The 24,326-nt window shown below is 34.6% G+C and overlaps 1 protein-coding gene across 1 annotated transcript in view; it reads left to right on the forward strand.

Moving 5' to 3' along the window:
- Nucleotides 1-23,755, forward strand: part of LOC306642636 (eukaryotic translation initiation factor 3 subunit H-like) — a gene marked incomplete at its 5' end in the record, with an annotated part of 46,820 nt that extends 23,065 nt beyond the window's left edge. Inside the window, one exon of the mRNA XM_079108393.1 lies at nucleotides 22,501-23,755. Coding sequence (XP_078964519.1) covers nucleotides 22,501-23,409 — 909 coding nt within the window. The 3' untranslated portion in view covers nucleotides 23,410-23,755. The remainder of the gene's footprint in view (nucleotides 1-22,500) is intronic.
- Between the last annotated feature and the right edge of the window lie 571 nt (nucleotides 23,756-24,326).

Raw genomic sequence — 24,326 nt, forward strand, 5'->3', positions numbered from 1 at the left:
AAAAGAATATTACTGAATTGAATATGAAATTACATATAAAGAAGTTATTTCTATGTTGTACAAACTTACAGAATAGATGTAACGGACTTTTGAAAGAATATTGTGAAAACTAGGGGGGAGTACTGGGGATTGAACTCAGGGACACTCAACCACTGAGCCACATTCCCAGCCCTATTTTATTTTATTTAGAGAGAGGGTCTCACTGAGTTCCTTAGTGACTCACTTTTGCTGAGGCTGGCTTTGAACTTGCAATCCTCCTGTCTCAGTTTCTGGAGCTGCAGAGATTACAGGTGAGCACCATCACACCCAGCTGAAAACATTTTGCTATAAAATTCCCTCACTAGCAAATGAAAATCAGTCTAACAGCCTTCTAAGTGTATATTCCAACTCTTATAAAATAAGTTTATTAGTACAAACTTTTGTTTTTGTTTTTTATTTAGCATAGAAATAATAGACTATGTAACGGTATATACACAGCAGATTATATTCTTCAATACTCTTCTATCAGTAAATTGTTGCTTAACTTAATTCTTTTTCACTTAATGGCTTGTATAACTGATGTTTGCTGTCTTATTGGAGACTTTAATGCATTACAATAGTGTTGAATCTGGAGGAAGGTAAATCATATTCCTGTGTAAATTGTGCATAAATGTATGCATATACACAAAGAGTTATGTATAAACACATCACTTTACTTATACAAGTAAATGACTCAGTTGTTCTGAGTATAAATAAGTCAAAAAGGTAAGTAAATTAAATACTTTTTAATATTGCACTATCATGTTTGGGCAGCTAAATTCAATTTATGAGTCGAATTAGTGATTCACTTCTTGACTTTGGAAAATTTAAGCCTGACAGGAAGCAAAAATCCAGGAATATACACCTGCTGCACACTCTCAGGTCTACTTGAAGGGAGTAAGGTTTACTAATTATTAGACATAATTATTTTAAAAAATTCTTCAACCCCCTGTATTTCCTAGAGTTTCTATGATAAATAACACAAACTTGGTACTTTAAACTATAAAAATTTAACCTTTCACAGTTCTAAAGCTTAGAAGTATGAAATCAAAGTGTAAATACAGCAATATAGTCACACTCTCTTTGAAAGCTCTAAGGACAAACTTTTGTTATGGGACACAACTTAAGAACAGACTGATCACCACTGAGAAGTCCAAATTTGAGAGTCTTTATTAAGCTGGGTGCTGACTGTCTCTCACAGTCACAATGCCCCAAAAAATGGCTTTTGGGAGAACAACCCTGACCACAGGGTTGTAGGGGTTCTTATACCAAAAATCACATCAATCATAAGTGTCTGTTGCTATGATTCAAAATTACAAACTAACATCATGAGATCATCAACAGAGGGGGAAGTAGGTCAAAATGACCCTTACCTAGGTACAAACTAAAGAATGGTTACTAACATCCACACAATCACTGTTCACATGGTACATTGTTTAGGAGTAATAGAAATCAAAAGACAGCAATTTTTCTTTACATAGGAATTGTCATTTTTTATTGTTAAACATGTCACACTAAGTAATTGATGATGGGTACAGAGGCAGGGTGTTCCCATGGGAGAAGCTCATTTCCTACATAATATGGAGTCTCAGAGCAAAATGGAGTCTGTTTAGTCATTACCCTGATAGTCTGGCCTATAACATTCTCATGGAGCCAGATCTGTCAGCCCATCACACTTTCATTTATTTTTCTTAGCTTCAGGTGGTTTCCAACCACACATTTCATTCCTTGACTTGTAGATGTGTCTCTTCTTTCTCTGCCTCCTGTTGTCACATGACTTCCCTGTGTCTTATGTGACATTCATGACTCTCCAAATCTCTCTTATAAGGATTCCATTCATTGGATTTAGGGCCCATAATAAGAATTAGGATGTTAACTGATTATGTCTGCAAAGACCCTACTTCCAAATAAAATCAAATTATGAGCTCTGAATTCACATGAATTCAGGGGAGGGTAACTCTTCATGGGGTGCATATTCCCATCTTGGTTTTTGGTACAGTCATATTTGGCTTCCTGCTCATTCCCCTTCCACAATGAACATTCAACTGATGAAGCAAGGTGTGGATGGCATTTTACTTTCCAGTTGTTGTCATAGTGTGAACTTCTGCAGTGACATGGTTCTGAGTGTGAATGTGAGTTTCCTCCTCTCAGGACACTCACTTCAACTAAGAACCACTTTATTTTACAGAAATAAATAAATGAAGAATGTATAGTTTCTCCAACTCTGTGCTGATAAGTGATGCTTTCACATTCCCCCCTTATTGGCCAAATATTTTAAAACTATGCAACTAATAAATTATGACCATTAGGTATGTTCATCCTTAGAAGAATCAAAATTCTAACCAGGATCATTAGCATTCACATCTACTGTTAACACAGTTAACTCTTGTGGATTGCAATTCCTAACAATGCTCATCACAATTTGAAGAGCTGTCACAAGGTTAAATTAGGAACCCCAAACTGAAATTCAGAAAATCTATCTTCTGGTTGAAGCAGCTGTCTGACCTTAGACATTTGTAAACTGATGTCTTATTACTTGCCCCACTTCTCTCCAGGATTGAGAAAATGAAGCAGATACACAAATAAGAAACAGGGTGAGACACTAAGTGGGTGGGATGAGAAGAGAGTGTGCTAACAGTAACCATCAAGTTAATCATAGAACCCAAGAGGTAGAAAGAATTCATTCTAAATGACAGAAAATGGTGGACCTATAAATTGATCAGACAAAAAGAAACTGAAGTGATCAGCATAAGTGACAGCATAGAGAGTTCCATAAGGCACAGCAAGGGAAGAAGTTTCCCGAGATTACCTTGTTTCCTTTTGCAATGCCCCGCCGCCACCAACTTTAGCTAAGTCATTTTGTATTGTTGTTGGTTCATATGATCAATATGCCCTTCTGTGGAGACACCAAGTTTGCAATCTAAGAGGAAAGACAGATGTTAAGCAAGTATTTTCAGCATAAGTATGATAAGAACAGGTGAATCACCCAAGCAAATGCCACGTTAAGGTGCTATTACTTTTTTGTCTGTGAGCACAGTTTATGTCTAATCCACTCAACAGGGATTCTGAACTGTGTGTGCAGGGGCTTCCAGTGAAGTTAAGTTAGCTAGAAGAGAAGGGCATTAAATAAGAAAGTCAATTTAATTCCTTTCTAATTTAGCAGAGTTGGAAAGGATTTTCTGCCTCCTCCCCTAGAATCCTTGTTTGTTTGCTCTTGTTGTATATACAGTATCACCATTTGTTTCTTTTTGAAGATATCTGGAAAATTTCAAAGTAGATTCTTTCCTCTAAAAAAATTTTTTATAAACCTGGAGGATACCTCTTTTGTTGTAAGAAGCCTCAAGAAGGGATATAGATAATCCATATTGTGTAAAGGTAAAATTCAATTACAATATAACATTATAATTTTTTTTTTTTTTGATCATTAGACAGGTTGTTAAAATGCTATTGCCCTGGAATTTAGGTCTGATGAAGCACAGTGTGTGGACAAAACCCATCTGCACAAAAGGCAGCGTATTAAAAGGTTTTGAATCAAAGCTCCCTTGCTAGTAATAAAAAAATGACATTTTAACATGAGGCATAAAGCAACTAACAAACAAAGTCATAATCATGGGATTATTAGCAAATAAACTTGCTCACATTTATAGAGCCACAGATCTGTTGGGGAATATCCACATGGTAAGTAAAAAATAAGTTACAAAAAAAAAGAATTCATGTGAATTTATACAAAATTTCATAATGTGATGAATGATTCATTACAACTTTATTTGTATTCACCCAGATGGTGCTCGATTTGGTCATGTAACCCTGCATGTGAGGGATGCTTTATAAATGCCACACATCTCTGTTATGCAGCAGGGCCTGCATGCCAGGACAGCACTCGAGTCCAGAAGGCCTATGCCAACACGAATAAAGAAGGGAAATGACATCTCACTTGTTGGACTAAGGAAGCTGCAGTGTGCACACTAACAACAATCAAGCAATCAGCGGAGTGATTAAGTAGGAAGGATTCATTCTAAATGACTGACCATGGCAGACCTATAAAACATGACCATTGTATCTCAGACAAAAAGAAAACTTTGAAATGACCTTCCTCAAAGTTCCTGCTTTAAAAGTGTTTGTAACTGCCTATCTTTTTATTATTTATGTAATTTATTATTTATATTATATATATATACACACATGTATACATGTATATATGTATATATATCTCACCAGAGTGATTCAGTCTCTTTGATAGCATCCTTCTGGACTTTCAAATCAGATGTGGGAGAAAGTCCTCTGGACTTTTCAGCTTCAAATTCTTAACATATAGAGCCACAACTGGGCCCTTTTCTCTGTGTCCTTTATATTTTTAAGGTGTTCTTAACCCAGAGTATTAATATGCCTGTGAAAGGATTTTTAAATGTTTTCATGGGAATTTTCTGCTGAGTCATTCCAGTACAATAAGTGCCAATCATGATGTGCCTCAGTTTCTCCATGAAGAGGATGGAATTATGATCTTCCTTGCTTCCTTCCTTCCTCTCTGTCTCTCTGTCTCTCTGTCTCTCTGTCTCTCTCTCTCTCTCTCTCTCTCTTCTCTTTTCCTCTGTCTCTTTCTTTCTCTCATGGTGCTGGGGAATGGACCCAGCATGCTTTACACATGCTAAGCATAAGCTTCACAACTCAGCTACACCCCTACTTATCATCTCTTTTCTAAGTCTTTTGTGTTGTTTATATACTTGAAGAATTTTCTTACATTAGAAGCTTTTTTATTCTTGAGAGAGAGAGAATTTGAGTAAGACCATATTTTTTAAAAAAGATAGTCAAATTGCTGAATCAAGATTTAATTAATCAAGTATGTGATTATAATTTACTGAATCAAACAGATGGCATCCATTTGCAAGTCAAAGAAAACCTAAATATGAAGGGGAAGACATTTGGAGAAGGACAAAGAATTCACGTTCATACGTGCTATGCTACATAAGTTAAATCTTTTAACCCAGTCTAGGAATGGAAAGTACAGAGTGTAACTTTGCTTATAGGGAACATTTTTGCTCATTCTAAAATATTCATTCATCCACGTTTCCCAATTATTCTACCTAAGAATAGGTCATTATTGCCAATCAAAAATGAAAGTAATTTGTTGAGGGAAATTCAGGTGAATTTAAAGTAATTGTTTAGCAAAATAAAGATGAGCATAAAATGAAAGTGCTTATAAAATTTGGCCTGTGAATAGTCAATACAAAATGATGCATTCTGAATGATTAGGATTTAAAAAAAATAAAGATGTAAGCACAATGATTAAAATGAATTAAAAAATGAATTCAAATTCATTTTCTTTTTTTTTCTTGATAGTCATATTAGTTTCCCAGGATCTGTACAAAAAATTACCACACATGTAGTGTGTTAAAACAACAGAAATTTATTCTCATTGAGCTTTGGAGGAAAGAAATCTGAGATAAAATTGTCAGCAAGTTCCAGGGAAGAATATAGTCTTTATGTCTTCTAACTTCCGGTGGTCCCGGATAGTTTTATGTTTTATGGCAACATAACTCCATACTCTGCATAAGTCTGACTTCACGTGACCCTCCTTCCTGCGCATATTCCTCTAGCTTCTTCAAGGACATTCTCACTGGATATAACCCACCATAACCCATATGATCTCATCATGATCCATGCCTTAATCCTATTCACAAGTGCCCTATTTTCAAGCATAGTCTGAGGTCCTGGAAGATCTTTTGAGTTTTTGGAGGGCATTGTTCAACTCATCACAATGGTATTTAAGTTTTTCATAATCATAATCCCTCTCTGAGCTAACTGATAGGACAATTAGAAAGAGGGGGAAATCTGTCTTTCTTTGAGTGATGATATTTAAGCTTTCATAACTCCAACTGACTATCATATCCATAACCTAGACTGGTTTGAGACTTTTGTTGCTGTTGTTAAAGGCTTAAGTGTATGTTGGTTGCACAGTATAATCTTGCATGACACATTTGAGCTATCATCTGTGCAACTTCCTGACCAGATTGCCTTACTATCCATGACGTTTTTGAACATTTTCAGTAAAGCCAAAGGACTTAAAAAATTTGCAGGTAACTTTACACGCATCTACAAAGATCTAGGGAATAACCATTAAATTCCTTATGAAAGAAAACTATTAGAAAACATAAAATGTTAGATATTAGATTAGAACAACTACTTTCACTTGGGAGGCTATTTTATTGGTGGGAAATTTGAGTCAGGTATAACATGGAAAAAAATCAAACAACTTATAAAACTATGTTGTGCAAATCAACTAGCCTGTCATTAAGAAATCCTTTTCCAGAGTGGCTGCACTAATTTGCAACCCCACCAGCAATGTATGAGTGTACCTTTTCCCCCACATCCTCGCCAACACCTATTGTTGCTTGTGTTCTTGATAATTGCCATTCTAATTGGTGTGAGATGAAATCTTAGGGTAGTTTTGATTTGCATTTCTCTTATTACTAGAGATATTGAACATTTTTTTATATATCTGTTGATTGCTTGTACATCTTCTTCTGTGAAGTGTCTGTTCATTTCCTTAGCCCATTTGTTGATTGGATTGTTTGTATTCTTGGTGTAGAGTTTTTTGAGTTCTTTATAGATTTGGGATATTAGCGCTCTATCTGAAGTATGAGTGGCAAAGATATTCTCCCACTCTGTAGGCACTCTGTTCACATTACTGATAGTTTCCTTTGCTGAGAGAAAGCTTTTTAGTTTGAATCTATCCCAGTGGTTGATTCTAGCTTTTATTTCTTGTGCTATGGGAGTCCTGTTAAGGAAGTCTGATCCTAAGCCAACAAGTTGAAGGTTTGGACCTACTTTTTCTTCTATAAGATGCAGGGTCTCTGGTCTGATTCCGAGGTCCTTGATCCATTTTGGGTTGAGTTTTGTGCAGGGTGAGAGATAGGGATTTAGTTTCATTCTGTTGCATATGGATTTCCAGTTATCCCAGCACCATTTGTTGAAGAGGCTATCTTTTCTCCATTGCACATTTTTGGCACCTTTGTCTAGTATGAGAAAATGCAGTATGGAGATTCCTCAGAAAGCATGGAATGGAATCACCATTTGACCCAGCTATCCCACTCCTTGGCCTATACCCAAAGGACTTAAAATCAGCATACTACAGAGATACAGCCACATCAATGTTCATAGCTGCTCAATTCACTATAGCCAGGTTGTGGACCAACCTAGATGCCCTTCAGTTGATGAATGGATAAAGAAAGTGTGGCATATAAATACAATGGAATATTACTCCTCCATGAAGAATGATAAAATCATGGCATTTGCAGGCAAATGGATGAAATTGGAGGATATCATGCTAAGTGAGATAAGCCAATATCAAAAAACTAAAGGACAAATGATCTCGCTGATAAGCGGATGAGGACATATAAGGGGGGGTAGGAGGGGTTAGCGTTAGGGTTAGGGTTAGGTTTAGGGTTAGGGATAAGGTGGGTGGTAAGAATGGAGAAAGGAAGGACTGTATAGAGGGAAAAGAGGGGTGGGAGGGGTGGGGGGAAGGGAAAAATAACAGAATGAATCAAACAATATTGCCCTATGTAAATTTATGATTTTCAATTAAAATTAAAAAAATTTAAAAAAAAGAAATTCTTTTCATGTTTTTAAAATTGTTGCTTGACTCATATTGAAAGTTGTGATTACCATGAGGAAAGAGTATGCAGCATCATAATTACTTATATAATGTCCACATGTTGACATACAAATGTAAAGAGGTCATGAGTACCTCTAAGAGTGTATTTACCCTTATTCTCCAAAAGAAAAACATATTTAGAAGTAATGGCATGTCCTGAATTTACTCTAAATTTTGTCATTTGCCAAAAGAATGTTCTGAATAATTACTCCCATTCTAGCTTTCCCAAACCCATGCCCAACTATCATAGTGCCTAGATAGATGATAGAAGTGATAGGATGAAGATTTTCATAATCCTAAGTGTTTTTGCTTATTTCTGCTAAAAGTACACTTTGTCTACATGTCACTTTTTTTCCATGTCTCTAAAACACTGATGATTTTTCAATCCTTATAAAATGAGAGAAAATATTTACAAATATTTTTTTCTCTGATAAGGGGTTAAGATATAAGAATCTTCTACAACCTAATAGCAAACAAACAAGTGAACAAACAACAAAAAATCCCAACCAATAAAAACATTGTAAAATGACTCAAATAGATAATTTCTCTAAGAAGACAAATTAATAGCTATCAGGTATATGAAAGAGTGCTGAACATCACTAACCATCAGGGAAATATAGATTAAAAAATTACAGTAAAATATCACCTCACACTTGTTAGGATGGATATTATGTTAAAAATAGATAACAAGTATTGGCAGTTATGTGGAGGAACTAGAACACGTATACATAGTTGGTGAAAATGTAGAATGGTGCAGCCATTATGGAAAACAATATGGAGGTTCTTCAAAAAATCAAAAATAGAATTCCCATGTAATCCAGCAGTTCCATTTCTAGGTATGTTTTCCAAAAGAACTAAAATCAAGGTCTCAAAGAGATATGCATCCTCATATGCATTATAATAGCATGATGCCCTAAAATAGCCTCCTTAGCAATTGAGAAAACTACAAAAGCAAAAAGGTGACAGTGACTTCCTCCCACTTTTATGTGTGAGCTTGTCATGAGAGAATCCTTTGACCTAATTCTCCTGAAAGCAGGTCATAAGACTCTGATTACAAAGGGGTCCTGTCTTACACTCAGAGGCCATGAGGTGTGTGAACAGGCAGGCCTTTCTGGGTCTTGTCCACCCCTGTTTATTATCACTATGTCATACTCTTTTTGTTCAATCACCATTCTACATGACTGCACATTCTTCACCAAATATAAGCAAACAAATACATGACTTTCCCTCGGTTTTGGTGGGGGCGGGGGTCTTCATTTCTGGAAGGTCCTATGATATGTAAAACTTTGGTAAAATAAAGTTGCTATGGTTTTCTGTTGTCAATCTGTCTTTTATTATAAGGGTATCAGCCATGACTCTCACAATGGTGAGGAAAAGATATTACTTCCCCCACCCCAAATAGCCAAGATATGAGAACAACCCAAATATCCATTGGCAAATGAATAAAGAAACTGGTATATGCATGCAATAGAATATTATTATTTAGCCTCAAAAAACGGAAGGAAATTCTGGCATTTGCAACAGCACGGATGAACCTTGGGGACATTATATTGGGTGAAATAAATCAGTCACAGAAGGAAATATTCTGCATGATTCCCTTTTATATGAGGTAACTAAAATTGTCAAACTCATAGAAGCGAAGAATGGAATGGTTGTTGTAAGAGACTGGGGAGATAGGAAATGGGCAATGTTCCTCAATGGGTATACAATTTCTCTTATGCAAGATGAGTAAATTCTAGAGATCTGCCATATAACACATTACCAATGGTTGCACATTATATTGTGTACTTTAAAATATGCTGAAAAGATAGATCTCACCAAACTAAGCCAAACCAAACCAAACAAAATGAAACAAAAGAAGACAAGAAAATTGTGATGGATATATTTAGTATTTTAGTTGTGGAGGTAGTTTCAATGGGTGTATGCACATGTTCACACTTACCAATATATATATATATATGTTCATTGTGTGAAATTTTTGTGTATTACCTATACCTCAATAAATCAAAAAAGTAATAAAGGGTAATAAAAATAAGATTTAAAAAATCTATTCATTTCTACATATCTAAAGATACAAAGGTACAACGGAGGTGGACTGCTCACTATTTTAAGCTTTGTAGTTAACCCCTTAAGCTTAAGCTCCTTGTATAAAACAAGATATTTCTTTTAGTATACTGAAAAATAAAACTATCTTAATGTATTTGCAGTGAATTAAATATAATAATATCCAAATTAAATTACAATCGGAATAGTAACACTCAACAGGATTATTGAATATAACATTATATAAAACAGACATAGGTAAGTGGTAAAATATCAAAAAACTTCAGTTATTTAATATTAAATTTAAATAGACTTTACATAAATTTTTAAATATAAATGATTTCTAAATTTCCCCATGTTTTAATGATGTGTTATAATTATACATAGTCTTGGGATTTATTATGCCATACTCATACATGCACATAACATATGTGGTCAATTTTATTCCTCAGTATCTTCTTTACCCATCCTTCCTCACTCCCCAATTCACTCGCTGTACTCTGCTGATCTACCTTCTATCCTTCCTATCGTTGTTATTATTATTTTAATTATTGCATTATATATACATACAGATGTATAGGTGTATATTTTTATTTCATTGTGGTATATTTGTACATGTCATAATTTGGTATATTTCCTTGATTTGAATAAATTCAATTTCCATGTTTTAGGCAAATCTACCACTGTGTTTTTCTCTATTTTTCTCAGTATTAACTTCACACGAACCAGCTAGTCACATTTGTTTCTTTACAACATACTGATCACATTTTGACAGAATTTTGGAATCAGGGTTTGAAGAAATTTCAAGGTCACATCTCTCTCCAGCCTTCTCACAGCCTGGCAGTTCTGATTGTGTTATTCGATCACTGTCAGTGACAGAGGACTGCATGTCTTATGGTGGATTCTCCCTTCGTTCCAGAGTTTATGGTTAGAAACACGTTCCTTAGGAAGCATGGGATAGGAACTATTCTCAACATCTCGGACATAGTTACCTGGAGCCTCCCCCCCCACTTTTTTTTTTTTTTTCTTTTAATAGTTCTCAAACATGGCATCTAGAACGAAATCATTTATTTTAAATGAGAAGGGATCAAAACACAGTATAGTGACATCACCTCCCTTTTTCTTTTTACCTCATTCCTATTAACAGCATAACAGAAATGAATTTTAATTTTTAAATTTAAATATGAGAAGATTTACTTTTTTGTTGTACCATTTTATGAAAATCAACAAAAGTGTTCAGTCACATGAACACCATTATAATCAAGAGACAGAAATGGTTTCAACAGCCCCAAATATCCTCTCCTCTTTTTCTTTGTAATTAATCTCTTTGCAACCACTAACTCATACAACATATTGATATCTGATAGTTTAGCCTTTTCCAGAATGTCCTACAAATGGAAGAATGTATTGCAGTTCTTTGAGTCTTACATCTTTACATGTTTGATTCTTTTTATTGCTAAGTGCTATTTCATTGTATAATATCTTTTAATGCTTTCATTGATTTAAAGGCATTTAGATTGTTTCTAGCTTTTGTAATTTGGAGTAAAGCTGTTGAAACATTCATGTACAGGTTTTTCTATGAAACATTAGTTTTTATTTCTCTTGAATAAAAACATGAGGGTGGGGTTCTGGGTCATATGACAATTACATATTTCACTTTAAGAAGTTGTTTTCCAAAATTGTACCATTCTGCATCCCCACCAGCAATGTTTGAGGTTACCAGTTGTTCTCCATCCTCACAAGCAGTTAGTATTGTCCGTTTTTTTAACTACTCTTATAGATGTATAGTTGTAGTTTTAACATGCAATACCCTGACATCTAACAATGTCAAGTTTTTCTACGCTTGCTTATTTGTATATCACAAATCTCTCTTTTTTTGTGTGATAAAATGAATGTCAAAATCATTTGCCCATTTTAAAAATTGGGTTTTTGATTTCTTACAATCAGATTGATCCATTTATCTGTATTCTGGATACAAATTTTTGGACAGAAAAAGGGATCTGTGAATATTTTCTCCCACTCTGTGGTTAGTCATTTTATTCTCTAAATAGTTTTTCATGGGATAAATGTAATAAAAAATTGATGATGTCTAATTTATCATTTTTTTCTTGTGGATAATTGGGAGTCATAGCCAAGAATACTTTGTCTCACTCAAGGTCACAAGGATTTTCTCTTATGTATATTTCCAAAAGTTTTATGGTTTTACATTTTATTTATGTTATACAGCAATCCATTTGGAATTAAGATGTAAATAAGAGAATGCGTGTCATATTCTTTTTATATATGGATACTCCACTTTTTGGAACAATTGAATTGTCTTTGCACCTCTGTCAGAATCAATTGGCTGTATTTGTATGGATCTAATTTTGCAGTTTCTATTGTATTCCCTTAATCTTGTGCCTGTCATTTGAATAATACCAGTTTGATTTCTATAGTATGTCTTAAATCAGGTGTGATGCCTTCCATTACTTTCCCCCTCTTTTTAAAATTGTTTTAGCTATGCTAATTCATTTGCCATTCCATGTAGATTTTAAAAATAGGCTTTTTGATGTCTACTGAGTAATCATCCGTTATTTTGATTTGTATTGTTTATTTCATAGATCAATATAGGATGAATTGATATCTTAATAATATATTCTCTACTACATGGAGACAGTAGGTATCTTTGTCAGGGTAGGTTGAGAATTTCTTTATGGAAAAAAATCAATAGGAGAAAAAGCATCTTTCTATAGATATGTGTAATTCTACAAAGATTTGAAACTGATTGACTAAAACAGCTTCTCCCACATCTGATTAGAAAATCAGTAAGAATACCATCAGTAAGTCTGAATTACCCTAGTGTTTTTTTGATATAAACATAAAATCAAAAGAAATCTACAAATACTCCTTGAAATGAGTTTAACATACACAGAATACAAATATGTATACAAAACTCAATCATTTTTCTACATCCTAATAATGAACAATTGAGAATTTAAATTTAACAGACAGTACAATGGCTTTGAAATAAAAAAATACTGAGTATATCTCTAATCAAATATGTACAGAATCTTTTTATCAAAATTGAAAACCTGTGATGAAGATACAGATCAGTACACCATCTGTGATACTTCACTGAATCTTCACTAAATTAAGTTGAGAGACATTATAGTCCCCTGACATAAGTCAGCTTTATTGGTGAGAATGACTTAAATCCTTTGACACTGATGCTAGCTAGAGGGAAAGAAAGGCTGTATGAAAATGAGCACATGGATGGGGGAAAAAAAAAGATATTTATTCAGATCTTGTTATAACGGGCAGGTCAGAAATCACACTGAGTGTCTGGCCGAGAATCAGAAGGGGAAGTGGTACAATGAAAAAGGGGGAGGGATTTGGCATGTTTAATTAGAGGGTCTTGAAAGTGAAAGCTGCAAGTGGGTTAATGGGAAATGAGGCATCCTATGTGATTCGTTTTGGAAACATATTCCACTTTCTTTTATTTATCTTGAATTGGAATCAGGGCAAAAAATGGGAATTGTAAGTTCCCATCAACTTTCAACTTCTGACTGTTTGGGCCGTGTGGCTGCAGAGATTTGAGAGTTGACTTCCTGGTAAGTTTACTGCAGGAGTTGTGAGTTATGGTTCTATTACTACGTAGCATCCATTCTTGTGCATCTATGAATTCAACCTCTCCGGTAACATCCTGAAAGAAGATGCTTCTTGACATAGGAGGACTCCTCAGCCAGCTAAAGAGGCAGGGCATAAGGTCGGACATATGCAGAAACAGGGAACCCTGTCTGATGTCTTGAGGGATTGACTGGAAGCCATTCTCCATGCCATACAAATGGTGCAGTGGTGACTTTGCATACCATGCACATTATGAAAATTAAATCAATTCTATATTTTCTTGGTATACATCACCCATCTTTTGGAATTTTCCTCACTCTGAAATTAAGAGTGCTGTCAGGGATTTCTATATTCAGTTTTTACTCTCCTTCCCCTCCCCCAAATGGTTGATGCTCTTAATTCTAACAATGCTGCCAATCACTTGAATTCATAAAAATCCTGCTCCTCTTCCACCACAGGAATTCTTTAGTCCACGCAAAGCTCGCTCAACTGTCAAATTCTAAAGGAACCATCAAACGTTCATTAGGTTCTCTGCAGCTTTACTTTTTAGAATTAGATGGACAATAATCAGTTCTATTGTATATTATCAAAGGCAGAATTTGATTCTAAATTATGTGCCATTCTCTACAATGAAGGGCCGTTATGAAAACTGCTGGTTAGAAGAATTATTGATGGTGAAAGGGTGGAATGCTCATCATTTGGGGAGTTTAACCATAGCCATTGCTTCTTTGCTGCAGCTTTTGTGATATTTCTACTTTTGTTTCTTCCCATGATGCACCTTTTATTGTTGAATCTCTTGTGGCTTCTAAATTTTTCTGCAGATTCTAGGATCTATTTAAAATTTGAGCTTAATAAAACAATAAGGTAGCATTCATCATAAGGGGGAGAAAAAGTTCTTCCCTACAATTACATGAAATTTGAAAGATATTTGATGTGTCACTACAGCCCTGATTCCCAGTTACAACTTCTATGATTTTTCAAACAAAGATCTCCCTCCCCACCAGGCTTAGGAGTACATTGTATCTATATTATGCTTCTGGCATTTTTGTTGGGTTTATGTTGTCCCAAATCAACTCTCTACTTACAGGAGGAACAATGTTGCAACCATTTGTGCTCCAGGAGAGGACCATGGCTTTTATTTGCAAAATTATTAAGTCTGGCTCTGATCTTTTACTTAAAACCATGGATCAGACTGGCTTAGAGATGAATTGATGGTTACATGTCTGAGATATTATCACCTTTTAAACTCCTAACTATAATGGTTAAAACAATCATATCAAAACAGAAACTTCAGGCCAGGACAGTATTTGCACTGCAATTATTTGCTTGTATGTCTGTGACAAAGGGCAAGAATATTTTACATTCATAATTGTGTCTCCAGAATCTAAATAGAGTGCAGAACAGAAAATGAATAAATGATTTTGGAATAAATCAATATTAAATTTTCTTATCTCACCATTGGACTCCAACATATACCTCTTTCCTCCTTTTATTTAATCTTTAGTGTCTTATTAAGTCTACTCTCCTTTCTCTAGTTGATCCCTTCATGTTCCAATGGCTGTTAGTTTCTGCAGAGCCTCACTATTTTGTACCTGAACTACAGCAATGCCCTTCTTCCCAGTCCCTGTATCTCCCCTCTTCAGAGCATGATCCTTATGGTCCCAGTATCTCATTCTGATGAAAAGCTACATTTTCACCCCTGGTTTTATAAATCTTTCAAAATTTTCTCATTGCCAAAACAGTGATTTCAAATAATTTCCTTTAGAATGCTAGGATTTCAGAGTTGTGATTCTAATGTTTGACATGCGCTCCAGATATAATCTTTGAAAAGGGAAGCGAGGAATTGGGGTTGTAGCTCAGTGATAGAGCACTTGCATAGCATATGTCTTGGGGTTCAATCCTCAGTCACACACACACACACACACACACACACACACGAAGGAAAAGGGACACGTGACCTATCCCTTCTGGGAAGATGAAGTGGATTCTACCTTCTAAGTACAGTTAAAAATTCTGGACATTGTTTTTGTTCTTATTTCCTTCCCTCCCTTCTACCCTCTCTTGCTTTTCTCTCTCTCCCCTCTTTCCCCTGAGCTCCCTTCCTCTACCCTAATAGCCTGGACCTTATTTCTAAAATAAAAGTGAGAAGATTCTGAAGATGGAGAGAGGAAGATAAACAGGCTTAGACCCAGGACATGACATAGTATTGAGTTCCCTGGGTTTACTTTTGGTTTTGCATATCTCACACTTGAAGTAGAAGAAGCAGGGAACCTGGAAATGGAAAAAAAAAAAAGAAAGAAAGAAAAAAATTTCTCCACCAAAATCTACTATTTGTAGCAGCATAATCAGACAAACACAAGCCTAGTCATATAGAAAACTTTTAGACAATAATGGACCTCCTCAGGAGAGACCACTAAAATAACTGTGGTCCCTCCTCCATCCACACCAGCAAAGGTTGAGAGGGGAGTCTCCACATCAACCTCATGGTCCTGTAATAAGGCAACCTAAATACTGTACCAGAGCAGTGCCAGAAGAGACCAAGTGGCAGGGTAGGACTTTCACACCCGTTGGGTGACAATGAGACCTCCTCCTCTGGGGTCAGTGGAGTCCACTGGTGCAGCCTGTACTACCAGCCCATTGGGGATATATTAATAATAGAAAAAAAGCAGACTTCGGAGCAAATGGAAATGCTAAAGACATAAAATGATATGGTATAATGATAAAAAGATAAATCCATCAAGAAGATATGCAATCCTAAATGTGTGCACAACAAACAGGACTGCAAAATACATAAAGAAAAAATTGATAGAAATATCAATAAATTCATTTATTTATATTAAGTAATTTAATTAATAAATAATTTAAATTTAATAATATATAATTTAATTAATACATTAATTTAATAAATATAAATAAATAAGTAAAAATAACAAAATGTAAAGTTTGAAAGAATTGAAATGACCCAATGTGCCCTCCAACAACAAGAGAATCAAATTAGAAAGCCATTACAGAAAAAAGTCTCCAAATATGTGGAAATACTCTATGAACCAAAGACAAAGTCTCAAGGGAAGATAAAAAAATACACTGAACTGAATGAAAATGAAAATACAACACATTAAAATTTGTGGAGTGGAGTGAAAGCAGAATTGAGAAGAAAATTTATAGTACTAAATGCGTATATTAGAAAAGAGGAAAAACTTTAAGTAACCAATCTCAACTTCCACCTTAAGTAACAAGTTTAAGAAAAAGCATAATAAATCAAAAACAGGCAGAAGGAAAGGACTAGTAAAGGTAACATTGGAAATCTTTATAGTCCAAATAAAAACAATAAAGATCTGGTCTTGAAAAGATTCATAAAATTGAAAAAGTCATAAGAAGACTAACAAATAAAATAGAAGACAAGAATTTCCCATAACCAGGAATGAAACATACCATTACAGAGCTTGAAGACATCAAAAGAATAATAAAAGAAGGCTATGGACAACTGTACATGAACTGATTTTACAATGTAGGCAATATGTACTGATTTATCAAAAAGAACAAACTACCATAACTCAATCAGAAATGTCATAAAAATAGCCCTCTTCTAATTAAGAAATTGAATTTGTTATTTGAAAATTAAAAAAAAAATAAAATGAAATTACCTGGCTCTTATGGTTTCACTGGAGAATGCTACTATATATTTAAAGACATACTAACATAAATTCTACACAATCTTTTCCAGGAAACAAAAGAGATGGGACATGTCTCAATTTATTTTATAAAAGCAATATTAACCTGATACCAAACCCAGACAAAGGAGTTTTTGAAGAAGAAGGAGGAGGAGGAAGAGGAAGAGGAGGGAAAAAAACAACAACAAGAAGAAATTAAAGATCAAAGTCACTCAGACATATATTCATACATATCTTTATGAAACTATTAGTAAATAGAATTCAGTGATATAAAAATAAGAACTGTATACCATGAACAAATGAAGGTCATTCCAAGGACTGTTTTAAAATTTCAAAATTAGTTCTACATGGTCTTTTCCAGGAAACAAAAGAGATGGGACATGTCTCAATTTATTTTATAAAATAATATTAATCTGATACCAAACACAGACAAAGGAATTTTAAGAGAAGAAGAAGAAGAAGAAGAGAAGTTGTCAGAAAACAACAACAACAACAAAAAAAAAAAAAAAACAAGAAGAAATTAAAGGTCAAAGTTACTCAGGCATATATCCATACATACCATTAATAAACTATTAGTAGATAGAATTTAGTGAAATAAAAATAAGAACTAAGTACCAATAACAAATCAGGGTCATTTCAAGGACTGTTTTAAAATTTCAAAATTAACTAATATAATCTATCACATAACTAAAGAAATAAATCACTTGATCATATTGTCACAGAAAAAACCTTCAACACACTAAATGATAAAAACTAAAATCCCAAGAAACTAGGAATAGAGGTGAATTGCCTCAACTTGATTAAGACCATCCCTGAAAACTGATAGACCACATCATACTTAATGATTAAAGAATTCCTCTGAGATTAGGGACAAGGCAAGGATGTTCACTCTAATTCAACATTGTAGTAGAAATCCTTGCCTGAACAATAAGGCAAAATATGAAAATTTAAAAAAAATTCCAGAGGTAAAAGAAGAAATACAATAACCCCTGATTGCAAATGTCATGTCTTACCTATGTAGAAAATTCCAAATAATCTTCAGAAAACCACAAATGAAAACAATAAATTGACTAAAAAAAGTCACAGAGATAAGATTAACATATTAAAAAATCATCTTCCTACATATTATCAAGAATTATGTTGAACCTGAAATTAAAACCTCAATACCTAGCCAGGAACAGTAGCACATAAAATTACTTAGAAGACTGAAGCAGTAGGATTGTTTAAGTCCAAGAGTTTGAGACCACCATAGGAAACAGTTAAATCCTGTCTCAATAATAAAATAAACAAAATAAAACAACAACAAGAAGTACCATTTATTTATGATTGTGCCAAAGAAATAAAATACAGAGGCATAATAAACCTAGCAAAATATGTGAACTATCTATATCCATGAAATGACAAGATGCTGATGAAAAAATAAAACAAACAAAATACATAGGAAGATATACAATGTTCACGGATTGGAAGACTCCACTTTATAAATATCAGTTAGTTGATCCCAGTTTACCTGTAGGTTAAATGTAATTCCTATGAAAATCTCAGGAAAACAATTTTATACCCATAGGTAAACTTCCTCTAAAACAAATATTAAAGGGCAAAGACCTAGAAGAAATTAAACAAGTTTCAAAGATAAGAGTAAAGGAGGAGAAGTCAATTTATTCAATTTCAAAGAGTTATGTAGTAAAGACAATGTGATATTGGTGGAAGAACAGACACATAGAGAAATGGAAGAGAATAAGTAATCCAGAAATAGACTCACACAAAACTAGCCCTAACAGACCTTCTAGTTGGATCTGTTACAAATATTTCCTCTGTGACTTTATTTTTCCTTTTCTCAGTAGTGACTTTTTAAAAAAATGGTTTTTGCAAATAGAAATTGTATATATTTAGGGGGTATATGATATGTATATATTGTGAAATGACTAAACCAAGCTAATTAACATGTGTATTACTTCAGAAGCTTAACAATTTTTATGGCTTTAGAACACTTAAAAATTACTTTTCAGTAATTTTCAAGTATTCAGTATATTGCCATCCACTATAGCCATTATGATATGAAATAGATTTTTTGGATGTATTCCTCCTAACTGAAAATTTGTGTCCTTTTATCAGTGTCTCCCCAATTCTCTTACTGATTTTTGACAGAAGTGCAAAAATAATTCAAAGATTAAAGATAAATCTTTCAACTAATGGTTCTGGAACAATTGATATCAGTAAGTAAGAATTATCTTCAAGAGCTAACATTAGGTAAAAAGTTCTTAGAATTAACATCAAAAGACACACTTGTATATTGCCGGTGGAATTGCAAATTCAGCCACTCTGGAAAGCAGTGTGGAGATTCCTCAGAAAACTTGGAATGGACCCACATTTTGACCCAGTTATCCCACTCCTCAGTTTATACCCAAAGGACTTAAAATTAGCATACTACAGTAATGCAGTCACATCAATGTTTGTAGCAGCTCAATTCACAATAGCTAGATTATGGAACCAACCTAGATACTCTTCAACAGATGAATGGATAAAGAAACTGTGGTATATATACACAATGGAATATTATTCAGCCATAAAGAAGGATAATATTATGGCATTTGCAGATAAATGGATGGAATTGGAGAATATCATGCTAAGTGAAATAAACCAAGCCCATAAAACCAAAGGCTGAATGTTTTCGCTGATAAGTGGATGATGATACATAATGGGGGTGGGGGGTGGGGAGTAAGGAAAGAATAGAGGAATTTTAGATTATGTAGAGGGAAATGAGAGGGGGGGAGGGGACAGGGGTATGAAAGATGGTGGAATGAGACAGACATCATTACCCTATATACATGTATGATTACACAAATGGTATGAATCTGTATCATGCACAACCATCACAACCATAGAAATGAAAATTTATACCCCATTTGTGTACAATAAATGCAGTCTGTATAAATAAAAAAACAAGTAAATTAAAAAAAGCACACAAAAAATATAAAAGTATGATTCTTAAGAGAAAAACTAATGAACTAGACATCATTGAAATTAAGCACTTTGCTCTACAAAATACCCTATAAATGGATGAAAATACAAGCTGCTGATTGGGAGAAAAGTATTTGTAAACCATATATCTGATAGACTGGTGCCTAAAATATACAAAGAACCCTCAAAATTAAATAGTAAAACCCCTCAAAACTCCAAAATTAAAAAATCCTCATTTAAAATTGAGGAATAGCTGGGCACATTGGTACATGCCTATAATCCCTGCAACTCAGGAGGCTGAGGCAGGAGGATTACAAGTTCAAAACCAGCCTCAGCAATTTAGTGAGGCTCTAAACAACTTAGCGAGACCCTGTCTCAAAATAAAAACATAAAAATGGCTGGGGCCATGGCACAGTGGTTAAGCAACCCTGAGTTTAATCTCTGGTACCAAAAAATAAAAATTGAATAGAAATTAAGACACTGATCACTGATAATGGGAAATGGGTAGCCACAGAAAGTATTGCAGAACCAGTATTGCAGACTACTAAAAACTTATGTTCTCAAAATACTTGTACATGAATATTTACACTTGTACATGAACATTTATAGAAGTATTATTCACAATCAACCAAACCTGCAAACAGCCCATTTATCCATCAATGAGTTAAACAAGCTGTGGTATATCCATATCATGGAATAGTTTGTATTTATAAAAAGGACAAAATATTGACACACTGAATAAAGTGGATGACTCTCCCAGAGAATTATTTTGGTGAAAAATAAAATTTTAAAAGATTACATTTACCTAATAATCCTTAATTAGCAAAATTGAAGAAATCAAAAACATTTTATTATTTGCCAAGAGTTTGGGAGAGGTTTGGGTTGGGAGGTAAGTAAGTGAATCTATAAAATGGCATGAGACAGTCTTATAGTAATAGAAATATTTCATATCTTTATTGTAAAAATTTCAGTATGTTAGTTGTGATACTGAATTCTAATTTAAAAGATGCTATTGTTGGAGGGAGAAAACAAGGGAACAAAGCACCTCAAACAAACCAAGATGTTCCAGTAACAGACAACATGGTAGAAGAAATGTTAGAGAAGGAGTTTAGAAGGTACATAGTTAGCCTGATCTTTGAGATAAAGGATGGTATCAGAGAGAAAATACAGGAAGTGTAAGATTGCTTCAATTAAGAGGCTGAGATTTTAAAAAGGAATCAAACAGAAATCCTCAAAATGAAGGAAACAATAAACCAAATTAAAAATTCAATGGAAAGTATCACCAACAGACTAGACCACTTGGAAGATAGAACCTGAGGCAATGAAGACAAAATACATACTCTTGAAAGTAGACTGTACAGAGAAGATGGTAAGAAGCCATGAACAGAACTTCCAAGAATATGGAATAACATGAAAAGACCAAATTTAAGACTTATCAGAATAAATGAAAGCATGAAGACACAAACCAAAGGAATGCACAGTCTTTTCAGTGACATAATATCAGAAACTTCCAAATCTAAAGAATGAAATGGAAAATCAACTACAAGAGGCTTACAGGACCCCAAATGTACAAAAAAATTACAGCAGACCCACACCAAGGCACATTATAATTAGGATTACTAACATAGAGAATAAAGATAGAATTTTAAAGGCTGCGAGAGAAAAAAATAAATCAAATTGCATACAGGAGAAAAACAATTTGGAGCTCAGCTGATTTCTCAACCCAGACCCCCAATGCCAGAGGTCCTGGAATAACATATATCAAGCTCTGAAAGAAAATGGATGCCAACCAACAATTTTATATCCAGCAAAATTAAGCTTAAATTTGAAGATAAAATGAAAACTTTCTATGATAAACAAAAGTTAAAAGAAACACATCAAGAAAACCCGCACTCTGGAACATTCTCAGCAAAATATTCCATAATGAGGAAGTGAAAAAAAAAAAAAAAAAACAATAAAAATGAAAACCAGCAAAGGGAGGAACTACCCTAAAGGAAAGGTCAATCAAAGTAAAAACTAAGTCAAGTTAAAAACCAAAAATACACCAAAATGCCCAGGAATACAAATTATATCTCAAGAATAATGTTAATGGCCTACACTCATCAATCAAAAGATATAGACTGGCAGATTGAATTAAAAAACAAGACCCATCAATATGCTATCTTCAAGAGACTCACCTCCTGGGAAAAGATAGCCACAGAGAGGAGAAAGGTGGGAAAAAACTCACATGGACTGCATAAACAAGAAGGGAGTTCATCCTCACAGCAGATAAAGTGGACTTCAAGCCAAAGGTAGTCAGAAGGAATAGAAGGACATTTCATACTGCTTAAGGGAAACATACATCAACAAGGCATAACAATTGCAAATACATATGCCTCAAACAATGGAGCAACTACTTACATCAAACAAACCCTTCTCAATTTCAAGAATCCAAAAGACCATAACACAATAATACTGGGTGATGTTAACACACCTCTCTCACCACTGAATAGACAGAACAAACAAAAACTAAACAAAGAAACTATATAACTAAATAATACAATTAAGAATGTAGACCTTCTTTCTTCCTGTCTGGCTGGAAAGATAGCGTCCCGCAAGGAAGGTGCCGGCTCTACCTACACCTCTTCCAGCTCCACTGCGGGCGTGGTTGGGAAGGGCGAAGGCAAAGGCGGCCCTGGAGATTCGGCAGTGAAGCAAGTACAGATAGATGGCTTGGTAGTATTAAATATAATCAAACATTATCAAGAAGAAGGACAAGGAACTGAGGTTGTTCAAGGAGTGCTTTTGGTCCTAGTTGTGGAAGATCGACTTGAAATTACCAACTGCTTTCCTTTTCCCCAGCACACAGAGGATGATGCTGATTTTGATGAAGTTCAGTATCAGATGGAAATGATGTGGAACCTTCCCCATGTAAACATTGATCATCTCCGACGTGGGCTGGTACCAGTCCAGTACTATGGCTCGTTTGTCACCTGGGCGCTTCTGGATTCTCAGTTCAGTTACCAACATGCCATTGAAGAATCTGTTGTTCTCATTTATGATCCTATAAAAACTGCCCAAGGGTCTCTCTCACTAAAGGCATACAGACTGACTCCTAAACATATGGAAGTTTGTAAAGAGAAGGATTTTCCCCCTGAAGCATTGAAAAAGGCAAATATCACCTTTGAGCACGTGCTTGAAGAAGTGCCAATTGTAATTAAAAATTTACATCTGATCAATGTCCTAATGTGGGAGCTTGAGAAGAAGCCAGCTGTAGCAGATAAACATGAATTGCTCAGCCTTGCGAGTAGCAATCATTTGGGGAAGAATCTACAGTTGCTGATGGACAGAGTGGATGAAATGAGCCAAGACATAGTCAAATATAACACATATATGCGGAATACTAGTAAACAGCAGCAGCAGAAACATCAGTATCAGCAGCGTCGTCAGCAGGAGAACATGCAACTTCAAAGTTGAGGAGAACCCCCCCTCCCTGAGGAAGGCCTGTCCAAACTCCTCAAGCCACTTCAGGCCCCTGCCATGATGGATTCGCTGCTCATTGCAGGCCAGATTAATACTTACTGCCAGAACATCAAGGAGTTCACCGCCCAAAATTTAGGCAAACTCTTCATGGCCCAGGCTCTTCAGGAATACAACAACTAAGAAAATGAAGTTTCCAGAAAGGGAGTATCATGGACACTTGAGATTATACCAGGGCAACTCTTTGGAAGAATTAATATTTGCATATTGAAAAGCACAGAGGATTCCTTGCTATCTTTGGCTATAATGTCTTTCTAGCCAATAATTAAAAAAAAAAAAAGGATGTACACTTAATGAACAAATGTAGAGTATTTTGTCCATCGAGTGAATACACTTCCTTCTTAGCAGCACATGGATCTTTCTCTAAAATAGACAATATGTTAAGCCACAAAGCAGTTCTTAGTAAACATAAAAAAATAAAAATCCTTCCCTGCATTCTATCTGATCATAATGGAATGAAAGTAGAAATCAACAATGAAATAAAAAATAGAAGACACTCCTGCACCTGGAGACTAAATATGATGCTATTGAATGATGAATGGACAGCAGAAGAAAATAGGGAGGAAATAAGAAAGTACTTAGAGGTAAGTGAGAACATGAATACAACATATCAAAATCTCTGGGACACAATGAAAGCAGTGCTAAGAGGAAAGTTCATTGCATTGAGCTCATTCATTAAAAGAATAAAAAGTCATTCCCAAATACATATTCTCCTATATTCTATACTTACGCTTTCTAATTTGTCTTTTTACAGATAATGGTTTAATTTACCAGTAATTAAATTTTAATATAAGCCTAACTTTGATATAAGGTGCAATATATACCATAACACCTGGATGATGCAACATTTTTAT

The sequence above is a fragment of the Sciurus vulgaris genome (genome assembly GCF_902686455.1).
Source record: "Sciurus vulgaris genome assembly, chromosome: 13".
Taxonomy (NCBI): domain Eukaryota; kingdom Metazoa; phylum Chordata; class Mammalia; order Rodentia; family Sciuridae; genus Sciurus; species Sciurus vulgaris.